Below are 13,403 nucleotides of genomic sequence, written 5' to 3'. Positions count from 1 at the left end.
AAGACTTCTGGGACTCTGTACTCTGGAGTGATGAGACCAAGATAAATGTTTTTGGAACTGATGGCTTCAAAACTGTATGTTGTCGCACAGGTGAGGAGTACAAAGAAAAATGCGTGGTGCCTACAGTGAAACATGGTGGTGACAACGTCCTTCTGTGGGGCTGCATGACTGCTGCTGGTGTCAGGGAGCTGCGTTTTAATTATGACATCATAAATTCACAGATATACTTTTCTATATATTGAAAGAGAGATGCTACCATCACTCCGTCCCCTTCATCGTCGTGTACTATTCCATAATGACAATGATCCAAAACACACATCTAAGGCCACTGTTACATTTCTGAAGAACACTGATTCAGTGGCCAAGTATGACGCTTGATCTGAACCCAATTGAAGAGACAAGTTCAGCATCACTCTCCGTCCAGCTTCCAGGCTCTAACAGAGGTCATTCTTGAAGAATGGAAAAAGATAGATGATGCAATGTCTCCAACTTGTTCATTCCATGCCTAGAAAACTTCAGGCTGTCCTTACAAATCATGGAGGTCATACAAAATACTAGATGTTGTAGTTTTTGTTGTGGGGTGTATACATTTTTGCATCAACTAATATGAGTAAAACTGAAGATTTTGTAATCTAAGTTATATTATTTAACTTACTTTCATGTAACGAGCTAAACAAATGTTCTATAAAACGCAGTTTTGTCAACATTTTGTAAATTGTTCTTGTGTTCATTGAGATATTGATTCAAATCTTACTTTTCAAAAGGGGTGTACTCATTTATACTGAGCACTATATAGTGCTCAGCATAAATGAGTACATCCTTTTTTTTACTAAATGTGACATACCTTAACTAGATAGTATGGGAAACCAAACATGTTTATTGAACTACTGGATTACTTACAAGGAACAACTGAGGAGAAGCGATTCTTATCTTTGTTATCTTGATGGTTTCCTATCTTTTGCGGTCTCCAGTTTCTATATGATGGTAATCTCTGGAATATATAAAAATATAAGATATATGATTACCAGAATGTTGTTGCAAATGCTTATTGACATGCAGCCATTTATTCATAGTATTGACATCTTTCTTATATCAAATAGTAACCATAAATCAAATTAAATAATTTTGTGCTGCGACAAAATCAACAATAAAAACAATATAGAAACAAATCATTCCATTAACCAGGGCTTACTGCTCCCACTCCCCTAGGATGCTCATAAATCATACTGATACTAAAGCTATTCCCATAGTTCTGAGAGCTAACTTAGCTTTTGTGTTCTGTGGTGTTTGTGAAGGTTTAAATTTACCTAGGTAGTGGTGTAACTCCCACCTGATCTGGCCATGCAGCTGCTATGGTCCCTGCACATGAATTGTGTTTCATTGGGGCCTCAGAGATCAAGAGCAAACTGGACAAGGCAACAGATGCAGCCAGAACCACTGTAGTTTGTTGCGGTTGCCCATCCATCCAGCCCCTCCTGCACACCATGCTGCATCCTTTGTCCTAGTACCCTTTCCTGGAAAGCTTGCTCCAGTTTTGGATTTGTAAAAAGCTATATAATTTCCTATACTACTCCGCTTTTTTTCCAGCTTTCTGGATATTCTACATTTTGTAAAGCAAACATATTTATATAAAATCTAAAGAATGAAAATAGATACACCATTTCTACCTGAAAATATTTACCTATTAAACTCCCTTTCTGGGGAGGTCTGGCGTTATCTTCCGTTTTTGTAACTGTTATTTATAGAAAATTAATAAACATATTGAAATCTAAATTTGTACAATACATAGGTAAGTAAAGGAAAATGGTGCCTAAATAACTTTTATAGGTACTTTTTAATGGAGTCATGGTCATGAATGTTCACGAATATTCTGCAATAAATGAAACTTGAGATGCCATAACATTATAATGGACAGTACACCTAAGATTCCTAAAAAGAATAAATACATGTCTCTTCATTAGCTGCATGCAATTAAAACAGTTACTAAGCACCACAGATACACTTGAATCCCTCAAAAACATGCCTGATATATTTAAAAATTGTATGGCCGTATTTACAGATTATAATTATATTGGAAGTCTAAATTCTGAAAGGTCCTTCTTTTTGCTTTGTTCCTACTAAGTACTACAAGCAGTGCATATATGTATACTGCAAGTCTGTGTACATATGTCACTGTTACAATCTAAATATATATAATAATATGATTTATTTTTCTTTGAATTGCATATATTGTGTGATATTTCATTAAATCAATGATACAATAAACACATATTTTAAAAAAAGTAAACATTTCCCTACATCATTTACACATTCGTGACAACTTTAGTATAGAGCACATTTTAAAGAGAGTAATTGTTTAAAGCAAGAGAACTCAATTTCATCCACAGAACAGCACAAACACAATGTTGGGCCAACATACCTGAAATTCACACATTAGCTGAGAGGGTTCAGAAGCAGGATCATTCTTCTTCAAGTTATTGAGGACTAGTGGTAGTTCAGCCATACTGAATTCTGTTTCCCCAAACTGATTGTATTCCACCAAAGCTTTGTGTATAAATATATACTGGAACTGTTATAAATATACAATCAAGAAAAAGCATTACATGTAAGACCTAATATTGCACTACATTTACAACTTTATAGAAAATGTTCATAGTAATGCATTTAATCTGCTTTGTCGAACACAATGTACATGAAAATGTTATATTACAACATCACAGGTACTGTACATACTTAATATTAATAATGTTTGTGTATTTGTGTGTCAGAAATGTCTATCATACGTTATGGGGCTTTAAAACGAGCTCATGGCTGCAACAGGCTTCCAGAACTATGGCTCCAGAGTTCAAGAAGGCTGCTGATTAAGGATGTATATACCTATTCCTGGTCTACACCTCCTTTACACAGATGTCTCAGATGGAATTTCCCTGGGCAGAGTTGGAAAATTAGGAGAGGCTAGCTGCATCCTAGACTTATCAGCATGAACTGTTTATATATCTTAGTTTGTGAGTGCATTATACTCTATTTAATTAATTCTATAACGCCTAATACACTATGGAGTTTTTCAGCTCCTCTCTTTTGACAGTGCTGTTTTTGAGATCCCCTGCCACACCATAGCTGGTTGCAATACATTGTTTTTGTCTGCCAATTGTCCACTCTTCAGTCCCATTCAACTTCGTGTAGCAGGAGCAGGCATTCCTGCTAACTTTTTTTGCGTAAAGTGTTCCACGTTTGTAGAGAGTTTGCTGCACAGAAAAATGTGCATTGACTGTGTTTGGGTGCCATTAACAATTAATGGCAACATAAAATGTGCATTGGCTAACTGTGCTTGGGGTGCCATTAACAATTAATGGCACCGCAAGTGTGATGTGTGTTTGAAGCACATTTATGAAACGTAATCCAAAACATACACTTCCTGAGCATTTTGTAGTTCATTCAGGAAATGCCAAGTGTGAATGCACTCTTAGAACTACCTCTGCTGCTGCTCTAATCTTCTTAACTCCACGGTTATTACAATTGTAATATTATTCTCTATGTTTTAAGTAGTTAGATACTTCATATTTCTGTTTGTAATATCTACAGAACATTGCAGTCTAAATATAGTTATCCTTTTCCCCTTTGATTTCTGACTGTCAGTGTAAAACGCTCTTTGCGTAACTGTAAATAATTGCCTCCTTCTTTGTGTCTTTGTGCTTGTTTGTAGCTATAATATAGGAATGAGATCTGGGGTGAAAAGGGGAATCGAAACGGTGTTCCCTTGTCTTCAAATTTGTTTTGTGCATAATGCCTAAATTTTCACATTTACAGAAATTGTGATACGGGCTCCTAATTCTATTACACAAATAAAATGTATTTTTAAATAATTATTTATTATTGAAGTATTAACTAATGTTATGAACAACACAATACATTACAGAATACTACATTATAATTAAAAGTGTATATAGAAAGTAATTTTAAAACTTTCTGTTCCATATATCATCATAATCATAAAGGACTTGTAACTGAAGTAGACCAAGGTTTTATGTTATTAGATATTTAACCTTATTTCTATACCTACCTCAACTTGGACCATAAGACAGCGTTGACGCCTCAACTGTACCACATAACCATAAACATCCACTCTGCCCTCTGTTTCCAGACCTTCCAACATGGCATCAATACTTATATAGGTTCCTGTACGTCCAACTCCAGCACTACCAAGGCAATCAATAGAATATATGTTAGCATACCTCACTCTGTTAGGCTGGCCATACATGAGTCATTTTTTTTTTTCGTTCAACGAGTGGGTTGAGCAAAAGAAACTGATTTGATTCCCCCAGCCACACACTCAAGGTGGATGGGGGAATCCTTTCCAAGGAGCCATTCTATTTTGACAGAAGAGAAACTTCCCTGCAGTCAGAATACACTGATCAGTGGTACTGATTGACAGAAAGTTTCCAACAGGTTAGTTGTATACAAATCGATCCATAGATCAGCTTATGTACAGCCAGCCTGCCAATACATGGATTAAAGTTCAGTCAAGTCCTTGATGAACCGGTCGTATTTCAATCTGTGTATGAAGTATCAGATATACAATAAAAAACAGTTGAACAATGTATACATTGTTTTGAGTCTAATTGCTTTCCATAATGTTTACATCCTCAGTTAAGTTTCCTTGGGCACTGGTTGTGCCTTTGCAGTAGCTTACTAAAAATATGATACTGTATGAACCTTACTCCTATACAAGAGATGCTAGGAGTAGGGTTCTATTAAACTATACAGGGAGTTACTGAGCAGGCAGGGCTAGTAGTGGAGGAGGCAAAGGTTGAAAACTTTTCAGGAGGCCATCCATGCCACTGAGAACCAAGTATGTACCATTACATTATTTTAGAGAGCTAGGGAGAAGGGACTGGGGTATTTATTACAAAAAAGTGTACTGATGCTTTAAATCTGTTGTTTTACAATCTATATAACATCTTTGTTTTAAAATCAAACATGTAATACGGGTTGCAACCCTCACAAACATTTCAAGGAGCATTATTGGTTTTCTAAAGAGAGTTCAGCAGAAACTGTTTGCCATCAGATACATCAGATATGTCTCTAACTGAAACCCCAGGTGTGCTCATTTGAACACAGTAGACAAGGAGAAGACAGGATGAATGAATCCCTTCTCTGCAGGGGTGGACTGACCATTTGGAAATTCGGGCACTGCCCGAGAGCCCAGGGTCAGTAGGGGGCCCCATGAGGTGCCCCTGGTACCTTTTTCATAGGCTTTTTTGAGTTTGGGCAAGGACACAGGGGCCCCATGATCCCCTATTGACCAGGGGCCCCATGAGTTGTCAGTCCTCCCCTGCTTCTCTGATTCATTTTGTTTTTGCAAATTTCAGCTTGAGGTTCGCAGCTATGTAAAGAGTTTCTTTTCCAACAAAGTAGCTAAGGAGAATGTAGAAAACATGTGAAATGGTGTTGAAATTGCATCTGCTGGCTGGATATAATTCATATCTAACTGATTTACAAAAAATAAAAACATTTTTACATATGTATTTTTCAGTTCTAACCACAGTAAAAAATAAAAATGCTTATAAAATCACTATAAATGTCCTTAAACACGGCAATGACTAATAATTGGGGGAAAATAGAGCTAACCTAGAAGTTGAATTATAAAGTTGGTATTGGTTATCAGTACACAGTAAGTCCCCCCCTCAGAATGCATGACTGATTTTATACATTTACTATTCTTAAGGAGAAATGCAATTATGTGTTTGTAAGGGTATAACAATAAAAAATACCTGCAATGAACAATTATTGGGCCGCTGAAAAAATTGCTTAAAGCATTCACCCTCCGACGCAATTTCAGCAGTAGGTTGGGATCATCAGGCACACCGTGATCTGGCCAAACTGTAAACTGGATGTGTGTGATGTCTCGTCCTGTTTTCTCTCGTTTCTGCACAGTGGGGCAAGGTAAGAGAATGTAAACAATATTGAAAAAAAATATGAAAGAAATTACAGGGCTATCAAAGGGAGTTTTTTTGCATGAAATATCAAAATATCCCAAAATGTGGAATCAATCTTAAGTGATAGACAAAGATGATTAAAAAGATCAGTTATCACATTATAACTTATGCAGCATCTCCCCAATTTCCTAGAATACCACAATACATTGTAGGAGTGCAAAATTGTTAGTTACTGATATTTAAAACTACCTCAATATCATATCAGATTTGGTTTTGTGTCGAGAACAGGAAAACATGCATTGTTTCTTACATTGGTTGTAAGTCTCTAACATGAAAAATGAACAAAGCATGTCCTTCTGTATTGCATACTTGCCTCAATTCAAAGCATTGAGTGTCATTTCTCTCAGATCTCTATTCCCTCTCCTATCTGTATAAGTCACATCTGTCTACAGGTGTGCACAATTCTCTGAACTATAAAAACTGTTTGTTAGCAGCAACAGAGAGTTACAAGGTTAGAAATAATGGATATATCAACTAGCTGTTGTAGATTAGTGAATAATAACACATTTTATTTTTAAATGAACTGAGCTTTTTGTTACATAACATGGCGGTGAGTAGCCACTGTGTCAAGTCATACTTGACCGCAGTTCACATAAATACATGACACCTACTTCATGGTCATTTTAAACATACAATTACAAAACTGCAAAAAAAATGAACAACTCTTTGGTAGATAAAATGAAATAAACTGATTTTCTGGGAAATTCACTAAGAAATATTACTAGAATATCCACAGAAACTTACATGAGTGACGTGGAGCTTCCGGGTGATGTAATCAGGAAAGAATTTCTGGTCTGAGAGTTTCACCCCAATGTCCCCATACTCTTCAGTTTCTCCATCACCTGATGGCCAGTACTGAGCACATTTATTCTGAAATTCAACATGTCATATTTCATGAATGTTCCTTGGGGGCAAGGACAGTACTGTATATCTTAAACATAACATGGAGCAGTGTATTTTATTCATGCCTGTTCTAACAGAAATATCATCGTCCATGGTCATTGCAATGTAAGTGTAACCCTGACAATAGACAGGGAGACATTTGAACGACAGTGACAGACAGCTACCATATATGTATTTCAACTGTGTATTTAAAGTATACGTGAACCCTTACCCTGTATAACAACCCATTTAGTTCAAAATAAAAATGTAAGGCAAAACATTTGTGTATATACAACATATATAAAAACATAAATATGTTCTTTTTTCCTTTTTTTATAAGTGATCCTATAACCTCTGTTCTCAGTTGCATAAGATGGCAGTGGAGACTGCAGGGGGGGTGGGTGTCAGCAGGAGCTAGAGAAATAGTAGCACACTGATCTTCCCAGTGAAGAGCTGTACAGTGGGCATATCAGCAACTCTAACCATTAGAGTACAGGTAGGCTGCGCTCCAAAGTAGAAGGCAAAAGAGTAAACTGACCATGCTGGTATGGATGCGCTAGTTTGAAATAGGAAATCAGGGGGGCTGGCAGGAACACCAGGTATTTCACACAAAAAAAAGCAATACAAAGGGAACACATGAATATGATTTGATCTAAACCATTCCATTGTAGCTCTGGCTGTATGTTTAGGGTCATTGTCCTGCTGGAAGGTGAACCACAGTCCCAAGTCTTTTACAGACTCTAACAGGTTTTCTTCCAAAATTGCCCTGTATTTGGCTCTATCCATCTTCCAATCAACTCTGACCAGCTTTCCTGTCCCTGCTGAAGAAAAGCATCCCCACAACATGATGCTGCCACATCACATTTCACGATGGGGATGGTTTGTTCAGTTTGATGTGCAGTTTTAGTTTTCTGTCACACATAGCGTTTTGTTTTTAGGCCAAAAAGTAAAATTTTGGTCTCAGCTGACCAGAGCACCTTCTTCCACATGTTTGCTGTGTCCTCCACATGGCTTCTCACAAACTACAAACAGAACAGCTTATGGCTTTCTTTCAACAATGACTTTCTTCTTGGCACTCTTCCATAAAGGACAGATTTTTGGAGTGCACAACTAATATTTGTCCTGTAAGATTCTCCCATCTGAACTGTGGATCTCTGCAGCTTCTCCAGAGTTACCATGGGCATCTTGGCTGCTTCTCTGATTAATGCTCTCCTTGCCCAGCCTGTCAATTTAGGTGGATGGCTATGTCTTGGTAGGTTTGCAGGTGTGCCATACTCTTTCCATTTTTGGATGATGGATTGAACAGTGCTCCGTGAGATGTTCAAAGCTTGGGAGATTTTTTAATAACCCAACCCTGCTTTAAACATCTCCACAACTTTATCCCTGACCTGTCTGGTGTGTTCCTTGGCCTTCAGGATGCTGTTTGGTCACTAATTTTCTCTAACAAACCTCTGAAGGCTTTGCAGAACAGCTGTAGTTATACTTAGATTAAATTACACACATGTGGACTCTGTTTACTAATTAGGTGACTTCTGAAGGCAGTTGGTTCCACTAGATTTTATTCAGAGGTATCAAAGTAAAGGGGGCTGAATACAAATGCACACTGCAATTTTCAGATATTTATTTGTAAAAAGTTTTGAAAACCATTGATCATTTTTCTTCCACTTCACAATTATGTGTCACTTTGTGTTGGTCTATCACATAAAATCCCTAATAAAATACATTTCCGTTTTTGGTTGTAAATTGACAACATGTGGAAAATGTCAAGGGGTATGAATACTTTTTCAAGGCACTGTACATGCTAACATTTTGGTGAACAGCATGCAGAAACCAAGGAGGAACAACAAGCAACAGTAGGTAACCAGGCAGGGGTAGACGAGCATAGCATGCAGCAGTGTGAGTGCTAGGAGTGCCACAAGGTAAGGAGAACCAGCTTTCAGACCAGTGATGCCGAGGATGGGCTGCAAACACATCACATTACAAAAGATCCATCCCAGATCTATTTGAAGAGCTGCAAGAGTTTCCTGGACCCTTTCATCCCATTTTCCACCTTCTACCTTGGGTTTTGATAGATGGCTTTATGGACACTTGATGGAAAGTCTTAAGAGTTGTTCTGATTGTTAAAAAACCTAACGCAGCACTTGCTCAACCTCACTGAAGGGTTTAAACCCCAAAACACTTTGGCTAATATCTATATAAAAGTTTCTAAGAGTTTTCTTCAATGGTGCTCCTCAACCACTATGACAAGGACAGAATTTGACTGGTAAAGATCTGCTTTACCAATGTTCATTAGCTTTTCCTAGTGAAAGAGCTGTGAGCAGGTTGGCTGGTATAACCTTGGTTACCCCATAGACAGTTCTTTAGTTTTCTGATACCAACAAATTTTAGGCTGTGAATTATTCCAACGTTTTAGGCTACTTTAAGCTGATGTTCATAAAAGCAGCTGAATACACAGCTAAACTACAGATGCGGAAATTGCTTTACCTCTCAAATAAGTCATCACTTGTCCAAGCTGAGTCTTTACTCTAGCAGCAGACTAGCTTGGTCAAGGACACATCTTAAATCTGCTGTCTGAACACTAAACAAGCAACAGGACACTGATTGTATCAATCCTCTGTTCATTCTACTTTCTTCTACTGTCAGTGCCTGTTCACATACATGCGGATTGGATGCAGTTTGAACTGCATCCAATCTGCATAACATGTGATTCATCATTGCTTCCAATGGTGTCTGATCAGTGTGGATTCAGTGCGGTTTAACAAAAGAGTCATGTCCGAATTTTGAGCAATGCGATCTGGTTCAGGTGAGGATTACAGGCTATTGGCTTCTATGGGAACCGTTTCTAAACCTGACATGTGTGAACAGGATAAAATCCTGAGCTATTCCTGTCCTAAACCTGATGTAAACATGATCTGAACGGATGATCAGCTACTGTGTCAATTAGCTGTGAAACCTGAGCTTCAATCCACACCACACATGTGTGAATCAGCACTCAGTGTTTTACCTATCAGCACATGTGCATTGTAGCAGATCATGACTGCCACCTAATGCAATGTTTCTCAACCTCTTTTCAGTCAAGGCATTCTTTAACCACCTTCTGCCCGCCATATAGTAATATGACGGGCGCAAGGTGGTTCTCTTGTTCTGGGAGGATGTCATATGACGTCCTCCCATTCTCACTGCACACGCGCGGCTCAGGGAGCGTGCAGCGCGGCGATCGGCGGTGCGCTTTGTCCCTCGGACACAGCAGATCACCGATCATGGAAAGAGCCAAAGATGTCGGCTCGGTCATGTGATTGGCTGTGTCCAATCACAGCTGATCACATGTAAACAGGGAAATGCCAGTTATCGGCATTTCTCTCCTCTCGAGCTGTCTCGCTGACAGAGGAGAGGAGAGCCGGTAATCGGCTTTCTGCGGAGGGGACATGTACACTGATCATCCAGGCACTGATGATCAGTGTGCCCTGATGATCAGTGTAGCCCCAGCAGTGCCACCTGTCAGTGTCCATCAGTGCCTTATGTCAGTGCTCATCAGTGCCACATATCAGTGCCTACCAGTGCCCATCAATGCCAAATATCAGTGCCCATCTGAGCTGCATTTCAGTGTCACCCATCAGTGCCAGTCAGTGCCACCTATCAATGCCAATCAGTGCCACCTATCAGTGCTGCCAATCAGCGCCACCTATCAGTGCCAGTCAGTGCCGCCTATCAGTGCCAGTAAGTGCTGCCTATCAGTGCGCATCAGTGCCACCAATCAGTGCCTGTCAGTGCCGCCTAACAGTGCCAGTCAGTGCCGCCTAACAGTGCCAGCCAGTGCCGCCTAACAGTGCCAGTCAGTGTCACCTATCAGTGCTGCCTATCAGTGCCATATATCAGTGCCATGTATCAGTGCTGCCTTTCAGTGCCCATCAGTGATGCCTGTCAATGCCCATCAGTGCCACCTACCAGTGCCTCCTCATCAGTGCCTACCAGTGCCACCTATCAGTGTCCATCAGTGCAGCCTATCAGTGCCCATCAGTGCAGCCTCATTAGCGCACATCAGTAAAGGAGAAAAATCACTTATTTACAAAATTGTATAACAAAAACTAAGAAAAAACATTTTTTTTCAAAATTTTCAGTGGTTTTTGGTTTGTTTAAGAAAAAATAAAAAACTATAGAGGTGATTAAATACCACCAAAATAAAGCTCTATCTGTCACAAAAAAATTATAAAAATTTCATATGGGTACAGTGTTGTTTGACCGCGCAATTGTCATTCAAAGTGCGACAGCGCTGAAAGCTGGAAAATGGCCTGGGTAGGAAGGGGGTATAAGTGCCCTGTAGGATAGTGGTTAATATCCTGCACTATTCCAAAGCACCCTATTCTACAATGCAAAGACACTGGAATTGATTTATTCTAACAAAGCTAATACACCTTTGTATAATAGTACAAACTAGTATTCCACCATTTCTCTTCCCTCTCACTCAGCTAAATGACCTCAGTGCTGATGGAGAGGGGCAGACATAGATGGAGGCTCCTGACGTCCTCCTTATAAACCAATTCATCAGTCAATGGCCCAAGGTTGTAATGCTGCACTTGCCAGCTTGTTGACAATTTGGCATTTTGCCAAGGCACCCCTGAAGAACCCAGAAAGCACCCCAGGATGCCTGGGTACCCTGGTTGAAAAAGACTGACCTAATGCTTGTGATCCCTCTCACAGTATACGTGTTGATTTGCAAGTTATTAAATTAGATTGGTATAAGGATAAATATAGGGATTTACACTAGTTTCATTTAAAATCTATTGAATGATTGTGTATAACCACAGAACTTTGTTTATTGGTATTGGTATTATCTTCCTAGAGCTAATCATTACAGAAGGCTATGCACATTTACTTTACGTATATAGTGACAACAGATTTAATAATAATTGTTACAAAAATAATACTTAAAAATGAAATTCCCAATTTTGACATACCCGATTGCCCTCCTCACAACGCGTCACCATCACAATAATTGTTGACTTCTGTTCCCAAATCATTCTCCAAAAATCAGTCATGGTTTCCTCCTTAGGGCCTGAAAAATATTTCTCAAGTATTATCAAGGCACAATGTCAAAGATTTCTCTTGGAGTTTGCATACATAGAGATTGCAGTATAGAGTCAAATGTTTTGTACTGTGTAAAAATTAGGGATCTGTAAGTAACATGGAATATACCTTGAGCAGCAATGTATTTTCTTGGTTCCTTAAATCCCTGAAAAAAAACAACAGATGGCATTAATGTTTAGTATTATAACGGAAAGAATATTACACAAAAGAAATTGCTAATTTAGAGACCCACATACATATAGGACAATACTGTTAAGAGTATTATTCAGTATAGCTAATGAATTTGTATGTATATATACATATGAATATACATGTACAGGGAAGTCAATTACATATGTCCAGAGAAACAAGCAAGCATAATGAACAACATCAATTACTCCAGTAGCGCTTAATCTATGAAGAAATCAAACCACCTCCACCCACCTATGAAGTAAATGTTCAACTAAATAGTAGGCAATGGAAATGTCCTCTCTTGCCACTGCACTCACCACTAATTATTGCCTCCCATTACTGAGCGGCTCAATGCGCTCAAACAGCTTATGGTAGCAGAGGATCAAGCATATAAGAGGATCAAGCATGCTTTATAAGTGATGTTTAGAGTGTATTTATATTGGAGGAATTGTGTGATTTATACAAAATGTACAATTTCTTTGGATTGTATATTTATACTGCAGGTTATATAATTGTTATATTAAATATTATGTAGTTATCATGAATTGTCTAGATTAATTGTGATTGGGGTGCCGAGGGATGGTGCAGAGAGATTTATTGCTCTCTGACCCCACGTCTAGGGTAATCCTATGGATTCTCTATACCCTGGTATTAAGGATGCAGTATTTAGGATTTAATTATGTTTTTAATTATTATGGACTATTTTATTTTTATTTATTTTGATCAATTAACCAAGATTACAGCTCCATGGATATATGCAGAGGGAATAAATTCTTTCGGACCCCACGGCTAGCTCCAATCTACACATTGTTTATAACCCTGGCAATGAAGATGTAGTACCTATGGTAGGCTGTAATAGCTGCTGTTTGAGATTATGTATGCTTATTCAAACCACCATTTGTGAATATTTGGTACTAAAGGGTTGACTGCCAGAGGAGGAAGTAGATAAAACTGGAAGAGTAAGGCTGTCTAGTCACACCCTCAGATGAAGTCAGAAGGGTGCAACACCATGGCATGACATAAACATCACAGCAATAGTAAGTGACGTCAGAGTGACCAACGGATGTAATGCAAAACCTGGTGATACGGTGAGATGCAGTATGTCACTGCTGCTTTGGCCGGAATGTAGCTGAATTTGATTAGCTGTAAGTTGTTTTATCTCTGTGAATGTATTTTTAACTTTTTAATAAATTTATTTCTACTGGATAACACTATGAGGAGTGTTTTGTGTCCTCTATGCTTGAGATTCTAGTGGAATTGAAGACCAGT

The 13,403-nt window shown here is 38.6% G+C and overlaps 1 protein-coding gene across 6 annotated transcripts in view; it reads right to left on the bottom strand.

Moving 5' to 3' along the window:
• The window catches only part of PTPRC (protein tyrosine phosphatase receptor type C), a 247,863-nt gene that overhangs the window by 30,248 nt on the left and 204,212 nt on the right, over nt 1–13,403 (bottom strand). For all 6 annotated transcript variants that reach the window (XM_089688681.1, XM_089688682.1, XM_089688683.1 and 3 more), the window contains 7 exons: nt 12,072–12,108; nt 11,834–11,931; nt 6,741–6,866; nt 5,772–5,926; nt 4,061–4,196; nt 2,420–2,569; nt 901–991 (listed from right to left, as the gene is read on the bottom strand). In XM_089688681.1, coding sequence (XP_089544807.1) covers nt 901–991; nt 2,420–2,569; nt 4,061–4,196; nt 5,772–5,926; nt 6,741–6,866; nt 11,834–11,931; nt 12,072–12,108 — 793 coding nt within the window. The remainder of the gene's footprint in view (nt 1–900; nt 992–2,419; nt 2,570–4,060; nt 4,197–5,771; nt 5,927–6,740; nt 6,867–11,833; nt 11,932–12,071; nt 12,109–13,403) is intronic.

This window comes from Staurois parvus, unplaced genomic scaffold (genome assembly GCF_062004578.1).
Source record: "Staurois parvus isolate SC_StPar_1 unplaced genomic scaffold, SC_StPar_1.0 ptg000450l, whole genome shotgun sequence".
Lineage (NCBI taxonomy): Eukaryota > Metazoa > Chordata > Amphibia > Anura > Ranidae > Staurois > Staurois parvus.
The sequence above is the reverse complement of the archived record's forward strand: the minus strand, read 5'-3'. Positions and strand labels throughout refer to the sequence as shown.